We start from the raw sequence: 17,345 nt of genomic DNA, 5'->3' as shown, positions 1-17,345 counted from the left end.
ATGTAAGCAGCCACGGGTGATGTCAGTTCCCTGAATCGTTTCTAAGGTGGGGGGTTTTTCCTGAATGTTTTTCACATTAGACATCCATGTCCTGTATACCCTTTTTAACATGGATGTCTCTATGGAAAACCAGAGAACTAGTAGGACTATGACATCTCAGGTACCACATAAGTGAAACCTGTTAAATGAGGGAGGAAGTGATTTTTATTCGCCTGTTTTTACTAACACCTATTGAACTCACACACTTGATAAGCAGTCAGAAAATCCATTTATTACAGACTCGGTTGTCTGACCCTTCACAGGGCTGAGAAAACTCCCCACACCCATTTAGGATAGTCAGTGAGTTCTCAGAAAAAACAAAAAACAAAAAAACCCCAAGGAAAACTAGATTTGACATTACTGATATTTCTAAGGTAAAAAGTAGGGAGGAAAAGAAAAACCTTTCAGACTTTTTATATATGACAAAGAAGGGGGAAAGTATTTTTTTTCTTTGCAGATCATCTTACCTTTCATGATTGGGCCCTGAATCGGGGTAGCTAAATGACAGAGAGATTCCTTGGACACAGCACAGACTGAAGTGCAATTCATCATTGTTGTGCCTAAGCACTTCAAGGAGATAAGCGCAGGAAAATTACAGGTAAAAAGAAGCCTGTGAAAACAGAAAAGCCAGATGATTGACCATAGATGGCAGGGTGGCCTCTGTTAATTATTCATATCTATTTAGATAACAATTGCACCAATCTTGAGAGGAACATGCAGATAGAGGAGGCAGCATTGTGCAAAACTGCTTCATTAGACAGTTTGTTGAATAGACAACAGAATCAAAACCTATTTTGGACCTGGTATTTGGAAACATGCCCTTCTAGATGTTACTGCTCCACAGCTGGCCCCAAGGTAGAGCGTTCAGGCTGAATGCATGGTTTAAAAGAGAAGTCTTGAGATAGGGGTCCTATTTGAATGTGAAGAAGCAGAGGGACTTCAAAGTGACCTTACCTGGGTATTCAGAATTATGAAAGGGTTCGATAGAAGACAGAGCCAGACTAGAAGGGGTTTCCAAAACCACCTGCTTTCTGAAAATTAGGAAAGTAACATTAAACAGGTTGCCGATTATATACAGAACAAGACACATCTGGAATAAATTGCCTGAGGCCACTGAAGCAAACAGTAGAAATAAACTTAAATGACAGCTAAACATTTTGATGGTGAGATAAGGGATTGCAGAAGCAGAACAATCGGTTGAGATGATAAACCTACAGGGGACAGGCTTATCCAGTCAAATGGCCACCAACTCCAGCAACCCCACCAGCTGCAGAATAGCCTGAGCAAACCTATGAGAAGGAAGAGAGAGGAGGGACCAGGAATTAGGAGTAGGAAGAAAGAAAAATGGTAACCCCAAAATGAAGGGAATGGGGTGGGGGGGAATAATTAGGACCCCACTTAGATTTAGCATAATATATTTACGGAGCAGAGCGTTAAACCCTTTGTTCTATTCAGGTTCTCTAGTGTCCCCATTACCATAGTACAGGGGTGGCCAAACTCACTGACCCTCCGAGCCACATACGATAATCTTCAGAAGCTCGAGAGCCGGGTGCACTTGCCACGGCTCGGGGCTTCAGCCATGTGGGGCGCAGGCCTGCTGGGGTTTGGGGCTTCAGCCCCACTTCTGCTGAAGCCCCGAGCCCCAGCAGGTGTCTGCCATGGGGCTGAAGCTCCAAGCCCCCCCCCTCCTCACAGGATGAGCTCCCCCTGCCCCAGTCTGGTAGGTGGCAAATAGGGAGCAGTGGGATGGGGCTCTGCGAGCCGCACTTAAAGGAGCCATATGTGGCTCGTGAGCCAGTTTGGCCACCCCTGCAAGTGTCTGAGTCCCCTGGACCTCCAGGGCCAGGACAAGGGTGAGGAGAGCTCATGCTCAAATATCTAATTTGAAAACACCCCACTATTAGAATAGCATTAGCACACACGGGGAGCTGGCTGCAGGATCGGGGCCCCATTTGAGTCCGAGCCCTGTACGTGATACCCAGGGCGTGGGGGCAGTTCGGTTCCTGCTCTGAACGCTGTAACCCAGGCCCAGCTCCACCCTGCAGGCATGGTCCGGGCCGGGCAGCTCCCTGCCCTCCGGCTCGTGGAACCAGCCCGGCTGGGCCCGCGTCTGTGCGCTCAATGCGCAGCCCCGCTCCCCCCAGGCGGCCCCAGCGGTCAGGTGAGGGCACAACGGGGGTAAATGCCAATGCACGCGGAGGGGGAGGGGGGGTCACATGTGCCCTGCCCCGCCCCCTCTAGGCGCGGCGGGGTGTGGGAGGTCCCTAGCAACGCCGGCCCGGAGCTGGTTGCTACGGGAGCGGAGAGAGGAAGCGCTTCCTGCGGCGCTGGGAGGAATCACTTCCCGGGGCGGCGAGGCCTGGCCGCTGGAACGGGAGGTGAGAGGCGCGGGGGTGGAGGGGGAGTGTGAAGGGGCTCAGAGGATGGGATGGGGGTGAGAGGATCGGGGTAGGGATGAGGGGGGCTCAGAGGATGGGACGGGGGTGAGAGGATCGGGGTGGGGATGAGGGGGGCTCAGAGGATGGGACGGGGGTCAGAGCATCGGGGTGGGGATGGGGAGGCTCAGAGGATGGGACGGGGGTCAGAGGATTGGGGTAGGGATAAGGGGGCTCAGAGGATGGGATGGGGGTCAGAGCATCGGGGTAGGAATGGGGGACTCAGAGGATGGAGGGGGGGTCAGAGGATTGGGGTAGGGATGGGGGGTGCTCAGGACAAGTTGGGAGGGTGAGATACAAACTCAGGATGCTCAGAAAGGTTTTTGTGCAGGTGGGGGTGCAGAGGAGAGCCCTGCACCTGGCAGGAGAACAGGGAGTAAGGAAGGGGTCTGAGTCACCAGAGCTAAATCAGGAAGGGATTTTTTTTTTTAAAGTAGGGATTGGGGGAGTGGAAAATGGCTCCCCTTTGTGTGTTATGGACTGGAGGAGTCTCATCAGGTTAATGGGAATCCTCCTGCCCTGCCCAGCCCAGCCCGTGCATGGCTCACAATTGAAAACATGCACCAAATGAATCCCCTTGTTTCGCTTCTTCTTTATAATCTTCCTGGGACCAGGTGTGCTCTTAACTGACTTTATCAAAGAGGGAATAGACACCCTGAACGTGAAGCATGTCACTCAGCTATAAGGCTGCTCAGCTGTTTCCATTAAAGCCCCAGGCCAGAATTGTCAAATATGGGTACCTAAAGTTAGGCCCCTAAACCCATAGCTGTAAATAGAAGTGGTCTCATTTTCAGAAGATCACTGCACCCTGAAATCCCACTGAAGCCAATGGGAGCTGCTGGCTCCCAGCACCCTTGAAATTCAGGCTGTTTCTATTGAGGGGCCTACTGACTAGCTTCAGATACACCCAGATCTGGCCAGTTTGGCTGATCACTGGAAACAATCACCTTTTGCTCTGACACTGTCATTCTTTGTCTTTACCCAAAGATGGATTTATGATGTATTGTTTTTAGTGGCTTTGGTGTGCATGGTGCTGTATAGCTATATTGTGGTAGGCCCCAAATGAGGGATTGTCCTCCTCCCTGTTGTTTTAGGCACTGTACAAACATTATAAATGACAGTCAAATTCATTCCCTCCTCTGTAGAGCTTACAACCTGTGGCCCTGATCCTGAAAACTCTTAACCACTGGGCACAGGGCCTGATCCTGCACTCAGTGAAGTCAATTGTAATACCTTCCATTGACTTCAGTGGGTGCTAGATTACGCCCATGGTGTCCACCACTGTGACTAGTTAGCTTCAGGGTTACAACTCTGTGTCGATGTCTTCGCTTCTGCAAAAATAGTGTGTTTTTACATTGAGATAGCTAGCTTGATGTAAAATCCTAGTGGAGACAAGTTCATGGAGGATGGGTCCATCAATGGCTATTAGCCAGGATGGGCAGGGATGGTGTCCCTAGCCTCTGTTTGCCAGAGGCTGTGAATGAGCAACAGGGAATGGATCGTTTGATGATTACCTGTTCTGTTCATTGCCTCTGGGGCACCTGGCATTGGCCAATGACGGAAGATAGGATACTGGGCTAGATGGACCTTTGGTCTGACCGGTATGGCCGTTCTTATGAGACAAGGCACAGCTAGTTTTTACCTTGATGTGGCTACTTGATGTAGCTAGTTGAAGTCAACCCCATGTCCCGCTACTGTTTAGCTTGACTTGCTTTTTGAGATAAAAACTACCTGTGCCTTGTCTTCACTAGCATTTTACACTGAGGTAAAGACTTGGTGTAAAGTAAAGCCTTTACACTTGGTGTAAAGACTCACTTTTTTTTGCAGTGAAGACAAAAGCCTGGAAGTGTTCTGCCCAGCAGTAAGGCCCTGATCTTGCAAAGACTTATACATGTATTTAACTTAGACCCTTTGGGAGTACTAATGTGTGTAAAAAAAAAATTAAACGCATGTGTAAATCTTTGCAGGTTTGGGCTTTATGTTAGATGCAGGAGCCCTATCTACACTAGAAAACTTTTCTGTGGTGGGATTTTTTTTTTTTTTTTTTTTTTTTTTTTACTGTATAAATTAGATCTGTTGTGAGCAGATCTAACGGCACAGTGCTTAAAATGGTGGTGGCAGCTGATACACTTTCTACACTAGGGCTCCTGATACTGCTAACACCCCGGGGAAATTTTTAGAAAACTTCCCTAAGCCACAATGAGATATGAAATAGATAAGTAGGGATGGAAGGGAGATTTGTGCAGTATGAGATCAGGAGTTCTCTATTTTCACACTGTATGTATCAGTTCCCTTTTTTGGTTTATTTTTGCACATTTATTTTTGGTAGGTTGACGTATGAGTGGGGGTTAGTGGGAGTGTGTTTAAAAATAAAAAAAGTTGTTGTTGTATGTTGAAAGTTTGAGCAAAAATCCTTTTTGCTATTTTTCGATTTGATGAGAAGGATGAGGACAGGGAATACAATCTTTAAAAAAAAAATAAGTTCTAACTTTTTTTTTTTTCCTTTTTTAAACAAAGTCAGATACAAAATAAGTGAAGTTTAAAATTTGCCCTGCCTCTGTTCCTCACTAAGAACTGCTGACTTTGCTTGGTTTGGGTGGAGATTTTAAAATAAGAAAGTTGAAACAAATTACTTCTGAGCATGCTTGCTTGACACCATTTTGGACCTAGTCCTGCATTTGGATCTGCATAGGTGCCTGTGTAGAGCCCCATCAGCCCCTACTCTGAGGGCAGATCCAGTTGAAGGACTGGCCTCTTGTATTTTAAACAGAGTTTAAAGAAGCCATTTACTCCTTTGTCATATCACTCCCAGTCAGACAAACACAGAGGTTGCTTTGGGGATCTAACTGAAACACGCCTATAGCAAAATCCTGCAAACAAATGGCCTTAACACTGGGGACAGGAGAATGTTGTGTGCACAAGTAAATAAATCACAGGTCCTGCTGTTTTAGACCCTGATCCTGCACATGCCTATGGACATGGGTACCTTTTAAGTTGACTGTGCCCCTTTAATGTTGTATGTCAGCATAACGGGATGTCTTGTTAAATCAGCTCTGCCAAGTAGAAATAGGAAAACTGTGAGCATGCCTCTCAGGGTGCTGATAGCATCTCATATCACTTAAGCGTCACTCTTGTGACTACCATGGCAGGTGTAGCCTCTGAACTTACCTAGCAATTCTGGCAAGAGACTTAATCATTATTATAGAAAGCTGTTTCCCTGGTTCACAAAATGAATAGGCTTCTCCATTAACAGATGATTTGGAATAACATTTAAGAAGGAGAGGAAGAATGGTCTTGTGGTTTAAGCACCCAACTGGGATTTGCGCAGGGAGTTGGACCCACGTGGCTCGTCCCTTTCACAGCCTCACCCCCCCACATACATACACACTAATAGGGTTACCATATTTCCACAATCAAAAAAGAGGACACGGGGGGGGGGGGGGGGAGCCCTGCCCCCATCCACTCCCTCCCACTTCCCACCCCCTGACTGCCCCCCTCAGAACCCCCAACCCCCCCCCGCTCCTTGTCCCCTGACTGCCCCCTCCTGGGACCCCTGCCACTAACTGCCCCCTAGGACCCCACCCCCTAGCTAAGCCTCCCCGCTCCTTGTCTCCTGACTGCCCACTCCTGGGACCCCTGCTCCTAACTGCCCTCCAGAACCCCACCCCCTACCTAAGCCTCCCTGTTCCTTGTCCCCTAACTGCCCCCTCCTGAGACCCCCCTCACCCTAACTGCCCCCCTAGGACCCTACCTGTACCCTGACTGCCCAAAACCTTATCCACACCCCCAGACAGACACACACACCCCCGAACTCCCGACCCATCCAGCCCTGCTCCCTGTCTCTTGACTGCCCCCTCCAGAACCTCCCTGCCCCTTCTCCGACCCCTTGGCCCCCTTACTGTGCCGCTCAGAGTGCTGCGGAGCAGCGCGCTGGGCAGCAGGGGAGGGTGAGCAGGGGGGGAGCTCCAGACAGCCAGAGGCCCGTTGCGAACGGCGATCTGCGAATGCAGGGAGGGGAAGAGAGGGAGAGAGAGGAGGGGAGTGATTTCAAGCTGCAGGGGAGAGAATCCGGACGAATGGTAATCCTACACACTAACACAGGGGGTCGCTGGGAGCTCTGGTCCCGTCGCTGCGGGCAGCTCCTGGTCTGCACACTGCTCTCCGCAGCGGGGAGTCCCTGCTCTGGCCTGATCAGCCCTTGGGGCCGGGGAGTTAGTGCTGCCTGCAATGGGACATGTGCCCACCAAGAACTGACAGGACTGCGACCCACCAACTGGCCTCACGCAGGCCATGGGGCAGCGACAGAGGGGGGCCTTTTGGGTTACCTTCCAGCCTGCTCTGGGACTGGGCTGGATCTGATGCAGTGCCTTAGGTGCAAAATGCCCCTTATCTTATTCCCTGCCCCGAGCTAGTTAGTACCCCTAACCTAGAGTCACACTGGAACTTGTTCCCTAGAGGTGAAGGCCTCTGTACCCTGTTGCCTAACTGCAAAGACAAATTCTCTGGCCTGTCCCAGTTCTGTGGAGTTGTCACCTTTCTTAGCTATGGATTTTTATTTTTTTTTTTTGGTTGGGGGGGGGGGAGTGAATATAAATCAACATCTGTTTTTCAAGGTGATAGAACATGGATTATCCTGGGAAAATGAGTATTTTCTGTGAACAGAGGAATTATCATATCAGATCCAACTGGGGTCCATCTAAACCAGTGGCTTGTCTCTGACGGTGGCCGGTAGTAGATACTTTAGCAGAAGTTGCTACAAACACACAATAGACAGTTATGTTATCACATGTTCAATTTCAGGAGTAAATATATACTTGCTCATGGCTGTTCCCCTATCACTGTATGGCCAGCACATACATCACAATTTGTTTGGCCTCCTCCCACCCATAAGCAAGTTATTCTGGTCATCGGAAGTCTATTCTAGTCAGCAGATTGCAAAAGATTACAGCATCTAAAGTGTGACTTTCAGTCCCCTCCTTGTTATTGGCTCTGTCGCCTGACGATGCCTTTAGAGGCACCAACATCATTTATTCTGTGGGATTGTTTTTTACTGCAAATCAAATTGACTGAATTCTAGAAACTATGACTCAAAATAAACAATCTGCTGTTGTTATTTCCCTGTAGAAACCAGACTCCTTGAGAGTGTTTGTGAAGGAGGAAGACGCTTCTGCCATGGCTGCCGGGCTGGATTTCTCTCCCCCTGAAGTCCCAGAGCCCACATTCCTGGAGAACGTGCTGCGCTATGGCCTCTTTTTTGGAGCCATTTTCCAGCTGATCTGTGTATTGGCCATAATCCTCCCAATTTCAAAGTCCCATAAGACAGTAAGTTGTTCTCTTCAGTACCAGCATGCGTGGGCACAATCGAGTGGAGGTAGCCAGAACCTAATGGTTGATCAGTAATTCTGTAGTTCATTGCACTTCCTGTCTTTCCTGCGAGGTTCCCTTTACCTCTCTTCTGCCTTAACAGTCCCACGTCACTGCAATCCACTCCCCAGCCACAGAAGGTGGGAACAGCTGAACCTGCCAGGGCCTCTCTGAGCATCAGCACAAGGGATCAGCACTTTCCATGCGGGCTAAGTGTACTTGCCTCTGCATTGCTCCCAATTTCTCCCAGAACACAAACAAAGGGCTGACCTCAGTCTCAAATCTACATTGCCATGTTAGTATGGGTCTGGTCCATTCTTTACCCTGCTGGTCAAGAAGCCAATCAAGGCGTACCCTCAGTAGAGTCTGCCTTTTCAGCAAGAGACCTTTAGCTCTCCTTTGTGCATAATCCTTGATAAAGGGCATCACTGCATGCGATACAGCTGAATTTCCTGGTGTTTGCTGGCACCAGCAATACAGCTCTCAGAACCGACCCCCACCTCTGTGCAGACATGTGGAAGGCCACCTGGCTGTAGTCAGCACAAGAGGGGGATGATAAGTAAACTACAGGGCACAAAGCAAATGTGAGATGGAGTTAAAATGTAAAACATGGGCTAAACTGGAGTGATCAAAGTCTAACTGGCTATTCTGATAGAACAAGATTCAAATGCACTTGGAAACCCCTGTATTTGTAGGGTCTTTAGTCTTTACACCAACTTTTCCTGATGGCAATCAGACCACAATACATAGTGATTTTATATTTGTCTTGCTGTGTAGGGTGGAGGCCAGTATTTACAGGAACAACTTAACATGGGAAGTTTTGTTCTCTTTACAGCTGGCAATAGATTTGTTTAGAAAAATCTGATTCTTGTTGTGAAAAGATGAGGGGTATCTTTATCACAATATGTGCCTGAAGCCTGGAACGCTGCAATAATGCACTGAATGTAAAGTATCTGTTTATAGATAGTATCAGACCATGTTAGTCTGTATCCACAAAAACAACGAGGAGTCCGGTGGCACCTTAAAGACTAACAGATTTATAGATATATTTCTAAGATGGAAGATGCCGAACCTGCTCAAGGTGTGTTTGTGTGTGTGAGAGCGAGCTGCAGCTTGAGGGGAGATGTGATTTCTTTCATTTTCTTGACCCTGTTATGTTTGGGGGGAACGTTTAATGGCCTGAACTTTGAAAGTGAACAATAAGGAGAGCTCACACTTTGGCGTAGGGAGCTGAAAGCCAGGCACTGAATGGGAGTTGTAATGCTTAAGGAACCATCCCGTGGTGTGCACATGCTGTGGTTAAATTTTCCACACATATACTCTGCCCTCTTAGAGAACCTGCAGACAAGTCCCATATGATCGATTTACAAGCTAATAAACAAGAATAGATGTCTTCTGGTCACGGGAGTGACACCAGCTGCTTGAGTCTGTGTAGAATTCAGAACAGCCTCTTTCACTTGAGGAAGCTTCAGGCTTTGAAGACTACCTTGCTTTGAACATTAGAAGGCAGCAGTGATCATCCTATGGCAGCAGTGAACTCTGTGTCCCTGAATAGGAACTGCATAGTGCTCTATTTCTCCACAGTATTGCCGCACTGTTTGCCAGCTCCCCATGCACCGATTACATCCTTCAACAAGCCAGCCAAGACTCCTCCCATGGAAGGCCACGCAGATATGAATAGTAATAGCACAGCAACTTGAGAAACATTTGAACCAAGCTCATTGTAACTTGAGAAACATTTGAACCAAGCTCATTGATTAAAAGGATACTGTCAGCTACTCCCCTCCCCTGCACTTATCTGTAACTCTCTCTTGGAAGCTTAAAACTAACACATCTTTCTCTGCCATTTTGTGTGTCCTTTTCCAGTTGGCACATATTGATTGATAGAAATGTAGAAGCGTAAGCAATATTTATATCCAAACTCATTTAGTGAAACGAGGCAATCTGCATGTGTGCGCCTTCTGGGATGAGACTGGCTCTGTTCCCTTGCATTTTTCCAAGATGACTAGAGTTTGTTTCCCATAATAGAAATGTTATCTATCATCTCCCTTGAAGGAAGAGATTGGGATGTCTCTAAGCTATCCTTCTTAGTCCAGGTGAAGAGAGCTTTGTCTCTAACTTCTCTCCTAGATCTGGGGGCTTGATTACAAACTCTGAGCTTTAAATTCCTGCTGCTGGTTTGTTTGGGGGTTTTTTTGGAGGAGTGGGGGTTGTCTGCTGCATGATGATGTTTTTATTTTTGCAAAATCCCTGTTGAATGTTTCAGCACATGTACAGCTGATTTCAGGATTCTTTTTCTGTTCTTCCCATTTGGAATTTTTTTTAATTTCACTTCTCTGTTTCCTGCCCTCCGTCACAGCTACCTTTTGTTCTTCTTTCTCCAAATCTTCCCTAAGGGGTGTAACAACTTCACTGGGTAACGGAATGTGGTTCTGCTTGGCTTCTGAGGTCTGGTCTATACCCAGAGTTGCATCAGTAACAGTGTATGGTTTTAAACCAGTGTAAGAAACGGGATGGATACTCCTAAATCAAATTAAATCTGGATAACATGGGGTTAGCTTGCATCAGTAATTTACAGACTGCATGTTTAAAGCAATGTGACCAGGTTTAAACCAACGGGTGCGATGTGTGTGTTGACAAGGCCTTACATTAGTTGCTTGCTCCTTTTGGTATAGACACTCAGATTCTGAACTGGGATGAGATGTGAAATACAAATCTCATGCCTGAAAACATTACTGACTGTTCCTTTCTTAATTGACTGTTGTAGGACTCTGACAATTTTGAGTTTAAAAGTTCAGAGGTGGTGAAGAAGCCGAAGGTGGCTGCTCAGCAGCTGAGCAAGAAACCCAAGAAGGAAACCAAGAAGAAGAGATAAAAGGCCTTGTAAAGGAGCCTTAAAGACAAGTGGACTGCACACAGCCAGATGGTTAATTTAACTGTCCTAGTCAGCATGGATCATCTCACCTCCGATGGGGAGGGAAAGCTTACACTTGCATCTCCTCCATGCTGGCTGGGATGTGAAGTGACGCATGGAATGGGGGGCATGTGTTGTGCCCCTGAGGATACCTTTTTCTAAGTCATTCTTTTTAAGACAGACGGCTCAAATGGATTAAGGACATCACGCTACCCAGCTTTGTATTCACTTGTATTGTTGTTACCTCTAAAATACATCACTGCATTTTATGCCTTAGTAGTAATGGCTTTGTTACGTTTTTTAAAAAAATATTCTCCGTAGGTAATAACTACCCTGAGTTCAGACTCGCCCAGCTCAGGGCTTTCACTTGCCCCTATATCGCCAGCACTCTGTGGCTGCTTTCTTCAGCCACTCTAGTCATGTAAACACTTTTCCTCTCTGCTTCCAGCCTGAAAGAAATATGGAAACTTCAAAACTTTTTGTGGTCAGAGGGGCTGAAAAAATGCAAGGACTAGGTGATTACCGGGCTCTTAAAAATACAGAGATGTTCCATTATAGGAAGCGGCAGCAGAGAGGTTAGGAGTATTGCAAACTGTCTGTCCGCAACAAACAGAACTCTGTGTACCACGTTCTGCTGCTAACAAAGCATGGAAATCATTCTATCAGTCCTCCCATCTATAGTGCTCTTAGGCAAATTTTGGGTGTGCATGCAGCTTTGCCTAGCATGGTATCCTGTGTCTCCTCTCACTGAACTCCTTCTGAAGTTAACTATTATCCTGCCCTGGGAGACTGTGCAAAATCCACGAGACAATAAGCTCGCTATGAAACACAGCAGAGATGATCATATCTGTTGCTGTATAGCCAGGCACCTTCAGGCTCTCACTTTGAGGCCAGAGACCTAATGTTAGATTTAAATGTGGCTAGAAAGGATTGGAAACATACATGGTGATAAAGTGGCAGAGCCTCAATAGGGCAGCACTACCTCCTGATGATAGCTCACATGTCAGCTTGTTTGATCACTAGCGGGTCATTAGTATGAGAACCGCTGCTTAAATGCACTCAGAATTCAGAGCAGCACTAGGATCTGCTGTGAAGGAAAGTGTTCTATTGATTACTGCTCCAGTCCTGCAGTCAGAGCCACATGGACAGATCCTTGCCACTCTGATGCATCTCTCTGATGTTATTGGACACAGGATGGATCCAGTTGCAGGACTGATGCCTGTCAGTGGGTATCAGATATTACACTGCATTTGTTCTACAACATAAGCAAAACAATATGTTTGCACTTCTACAAATTACCACTGCTGAGGAGAGAGACTGAACTGCCTGTTCCTTTTTGTGTTTCTGGGTTTTTTTGGCCTCAGAGGGGTCTGACTCAAACTTCTGATCGCTTCTTAACTGTGCTGTAGGTACTGTCCCAGATGCTCTGTCTCCCTGCTTACACAGCATGTCACTGGCATTGGTTGCTGGAAGCACATTAGTGGTGGTTAAAATGTGACATGGAGAATCCCTCTGTGAATTCACTCTTTATTTGTTCTAAAGACAATTTTCAACAGAGTACCGAATGAAACACTAATAGACAAAAGAAGACCCCACCCACCCTCTACCCCCACTCCATAGCTAGAATGATCTCTCGATGCAGCAAAAAAATGTTATGAAACAGATGATAGAGAACACTGAACTTTGTAGGCCATGAATTCCTTGGTATGCTCCATATTCCTATCCAGAGACTCCAAGGGAATGAAAATAATTGTTGCTGTCCCAGTACAGGTGCAGTTAGGTTTTGCCTTTTTTTTTTTTTAAATGACGACAGATCAGCACTTGTCATGTGTCCTAGCCCAGTGAAGCAGTCCCTCTCCTTGTGATTTGATGGGGTTTTTGATTTGTTATAACAGAAGCACAAAGTATTTTGTGGTAACATGCATATTGCTGGAAAGGCAGGGGCTGTGTTGCAGCCTAAATAGCATGCTAGTTAATGGGGATTGTACAGTCATTGCCTTGAAATGACAGGCCTCCACATCAACCCATCATATTTTTGCCAGTCAGAATTTTACTGGTCACGTGAGCTGATTTTCAGTGGCACTCACACTGCCTGGGCCCTGGCCACCAGGCCGGGGAGCTCTGCATTTTAATTTAATTTTAAATGAAGTTTCTTAAACATTTTAAAAACCTTATTTACTTTACATACAACAATAGTTTAGTTATATATTATAGACTTATAGAAAGAGACCTTCTAAAAAGGTTAACATGTATTACTGGCACGCGAAACCTTAAATTAGAGTGAATAAATGAAGACTCGGCACACCACTTCTGAAAGGTTGCTGACCCCTGATTTAGTTTGTTGTTTTTTAAAAATAGATGAGGTTCCAGTCTATTCCTTAGGGTAACGTAGTTCAGCCCTCTGACTAGCTAAACATATAGTCTCTGCTCACAGATGAGTAATACAATATGTATTAAGAACGAGGAGTACTTGTGGAACCTTAGAGACTAACAAATTTATTTGAGCAAAAGCTTTCGTGGGCTAAAACCCACTTCATCGGATGCATGCAATGGAAAATACAGTAGGAAGATATATATACACAGAGGACATGAAAAAATGGGTGTTGCCATACTAACTATAACAAGAGTAATCAATTAAGGTGGGCTATTATCAGCAGGAGAAAAAAAACTTGTAGTGATAATCAGGATGGCCCATTTCCAACAGTTGACAAGAAGGTGTGAGTAACGGGGGGAGGGGGAGAATTAGCATGGGGAAATAGGTTTTACTTTGTGTAATGACCCATCCACTCCCAGTCTTTATTCAAGCCCTCTTAGAAGCCCTCTTTATTCAAGCCTAATTTAATGGTGTCCAGTTTGCAAATTAATTCCAATTCTGCAGTTGCTCTTTGGAGTCTGTTTCTGAAGTTTTTTTGTTGGAGTATTGCGACTTTGAGGTCTGTAATTGAGTGACCAGGGAGGTTGAAGTGTTCTCCGACTGGTTTTTGAATGTTATAATTCTTGACGTCTGATTTGTGTCCATTTGTTCTTTTGTGTAGAGACTGTCCGGTTTGGCCAATGTACATGGCAGAGGGGCATTGCTGGCACATGATGGTATATATCACATTGGTAGATCTATTCCACTGCATGCATCCGATGAAGTGGGTTTTAGCCCATGAAAGCTTATGCTCAAATAAATTTGTTAGTCTCTAAGGCTTTGTCTTCACTACCCGCCGATCCGGCGGGTAGCAATCGGTTTTTCGGGGATCGACTTACCGCGTCTAGTGAAGACGCGGTAAAATCGATCCCTGATCGCTCTGCCGTCGACTCCGGAAATCCACCTCGGCAGGAGGCGGCAGCGGAGTCGGCGGCAGCGCGGCAGCGGTCGACTTTCCCGCGTCCTCACCGCTAGGTAAGCCGACCTAAAATACGCAACTTCAGCTACGGTATTCACGTAGCTGAAGTTGCGTATCTTAGGTCGGAACCCCGCTGCAGTGTAGACCTAGCCTAAGGTGCCACAAGGACTCCTCGTTCTTTTTGCTGATACAGACTAACACGGCTACCACTCTGAAACCTGTCACAATATGTATTGTATTTTAACTTCTCTTGAAATGTGTATGTAATAAAGATAACTGGGGGAAATGCAGTGACAGACTTTTTAAACTTTGCTGCCTCCCCTTGAGCATTCAGTGTGAAAATAGCCACTGATTTGGGAGTGAGTGGGTAGGGGCATAAATAATGTTAGTCGTAAGAATAGTCTGACTGTTAGAAAAAAGCTGCTCAGATCCCCTCACCTGTAAGGAATTAGTTAATTGATACTCTAAGGTACTGTAGATGTTTGTGTTTGACTCCTTTTGAAAGATGGCAAACGGTCCTTTAATATACATTCCCCCTGAGAAAGGAAACGATACCATGACTAAATTAATTTGTGTCTCGTGGGATATTTTTGCTCTGAGAGCTCTAGGGAAGGTGTAGTAATGATTAAAACACTGCTTGTTAATGATACTGACTGGGATCGGATGGCTCAGTAGATTGATAATGGGGATTTTTGCCTCTAGGTCCCTGGTTTGAATCTAGACCAGTTTAATAGTGGCTGAAGTATAGTCCTGTCTGATGGCGGTTCATTGAGTTGGATGGAAATAGGTAGTTCAGCCAAGGTTCTGGTGACCATCACCTCTCAAACCCTCAGCAGAAAAGCTAAGAGAGAGGGTACAAAGAACAACTGCATGTCTGTGGTAAATCCTTTAATCCGTGAAGTCTTTCCTTGTGGTGGGTTTGTCATTACCCTCCCAAAGAGGGCTGAAGACCTGACTAAGTCACTGTTGTTTTATTTAAAGGAAACTTTTAGAGCCTGCCTTCAGATAGGAATATTGGTCCAAAAGCCTGAATCCAAATATCGATCTCTTCGCAGAGCCCTAGTCAGCACCAGAGTGTCCTGGGAGCCCAAAGCCCAGGAAGTAGAAGCTGGATGCCCTCAGTTAATTGTGGTTGCTGAGTTCCTTTCACTCCATCGGGCAGGTCTGTGTTTTGTAGAAATACACTTGTGAGTTGGGATTGTTTTTAATTTGCCAGTTGGTTGTATTAGAGCAAATCCATCCTAGCTTCCTCCCCTCATTTTAGAGCTGCAGTGGTTGCTGTCCCTTTGAACGCAGGTATTACACAAACAATACATCCTTGTACTTCTCCAGTACAAGTAGCACAATCCCTTGAGGCTGGCTAATAAGTAGCTCATGACCGAAGTCTCTGTTCACACAGTTCAATTAAATCCCTATTAATCTTATTCAGACCTAATTTACTTTCATTCTAATGCACACACTTCTGTTCGCCTCAGATACACCCTGGTGAGGTTCCCCACTGATAGGAAATGAACTGCCTCGGGCCATCTTTGAAGAAGACTGATGTCTGCCCAGATCCGCCCCCTTCCCCAATCAAAAGGTATGGCCTGGGATTATTTCCCAGCCTACATTTCTGCTGCTAGGAATGTAAAAATAAGACTCAAATGCTGGGATGTGCTAGGCCTGGAGGTGATACGCATGAGGAAATAAGGAGACATAAGAAAGCAGACAGGGAAAAGACCAGGTTAGTGATCTTGTCTCTCCCAGGGGCCACTGCTGAATCATTCCCTATTGTACATTGCTAATATTTTGACCACCATCTAGACTGAAATGTCCCCAAAGTGATGGGGCTCCAAGCTCTTGCCTCGGGAGACTGTCTTACAGTCTAATACCTCCCACCAGCTCAAAGTTTCACTGATATTCACCTCCATTTTGTCTCCTAGTTTCATGTCTTTCCTCCTAGTTTAACCTTCCTTGCATTTGCATTATCCTAATTAACTCCTCTCCCCCTCTTGATGTCTCCACTCATCCAATATATATTAACTGTTATGTTCCCACTACCATTCTCCAACTCACGGTTATTGCTTAGCCAAGACTTTACTCTGAGAACCAGATTCTGCCATCCCTATTCATGCAGAGTAGTACCTGAATTTGCAAGTAGTCCCATTGATCCTAAATGCCCTGATGATCACTAGCACTTTCCATTATCAAAGTGCTGTCCAAATAGCTCATTGAGCCTCATGCCCCCACTGTGAGGGGGTATCAGCACCCCAATTTCACTAACTGGGGCACAGGGAAGCTAAGTGACTTCATAGAATCATAGAAATTAGAGCTGGAAGAGACCTCGAGAGGTCATCTAAACCAGTGTTTCTCAACCTTTTAGCATATTTGTTGCTCTCCTCTGGACTGTGTCCAATTTGTCCACCTCTTCTTAAAGTGTGTACCCAAAATTGAACATTGTACTCCAGCTGAGACCTCATCAATGCCAAGTAGAGCAGGACAATTACCTCCTGTGTCGTCATACGACGCTCCTGTTAATGCAGCCTAGAACGATATTCGCTGCTGCACCACATTGCTGGCTCATATTCAATTTGTGACCCACTCTGACCCTCAGATCCTTCTCAGCAGTAGTGCCGCCTAACCAGTTACTCCCTGTTTTATTGCTGTGCAATTGATTTTTCCATCCTGAGTATAGCATTTTGCACTTGTCTTTATTGAATTTCTTCTTGTTGCGTTCAGACCATTCTCCAGGTTGTCAAAGTCATTTTGAATTCTAAGCCTGTCTTCCACTGTGCTTGCAAATCCTCCCAGCTTCGTGGCATCCACAAGTTTTATGAGCATGTTCTCCATTATCCAAGTCATTAATGAAAATATTGAATGGTACTGAACCCAGGACAGACTCCTGTGGGACCCCACTAGATACAGCCTCCTAGTTGGACAGCGAACCATTGATAAATACCCTTTGAGTACAGTCTTTCAACCAGTTTGGCACCCACCTTTTAGTAATTTAATCTAGACCATGTTTGCTTATGAGAATGTCATGTGGGACTGTGTCAAAAGCCTTAGTAAAATCAAGCTATATCCCATCTACTGTGCTCCCCCCCTTGTCAAAGAAGGAAATTAGGATTTGCCCCCAATTGCAGAGTCATTGTCCAAGTGGGAATTAGCACCCAGGAGTTCCTAGCTCCAAGTCCTGTGCCTAGGCCAGGCCAGGTCTCTCTCCTGCTTACATTGCTACTGCCTTCTGGCTCCCAGCTGCTGTGAGATCCATTCTAACCTCCT

General features: G+C 46.0%; 1 protein-coding gene across 1 annotated transcript; it reads left to right on the top strand.

Annotated features, from left to right (window-relative positions):
* The first annotated feature begins 2,335 nt into the window (after positions 1–2,335).
* Positions 2,336–11,019, top strand: MANBAL (mannosidase beta like). Its single transcript, XM_065414779.1, has 3 exons — positions 2,336–2,417; positions 7,599–7,796; positions 10,606–11,019. Exons 2-3 carry the CDS (start codon positions 7,647–7,649, stop codon positions 10,711–10,713), a joined length of 258 nt encoding a protein of 85 aa, XP_065270851.1. The 5' UTR covers positions 2,336–2,417; positions 7,599–7,646; the 3' UTR covers positions 10,714–11,019.
* Positions 11,020–17,345: the final 6,326 nt, after the last annotated feature.

The sequence above is a fragment of the Emys orbicularis genome, chromosome 12, assembly GCF_028017835.1.
Source record: "Emys orbicularis isolate rEmyOrb1 chromosome 12, rEmyOrb1.hap1, whole genome shotgun sequence".
Lineage (NCBI taxonomy): Eukaryota > Metazoa > Chordata > Testudines > Emydidae > Emys > Emys orbicularis.
This window is presented reverse-complemented; position numbering and strand designations above follow the sequence as displayed.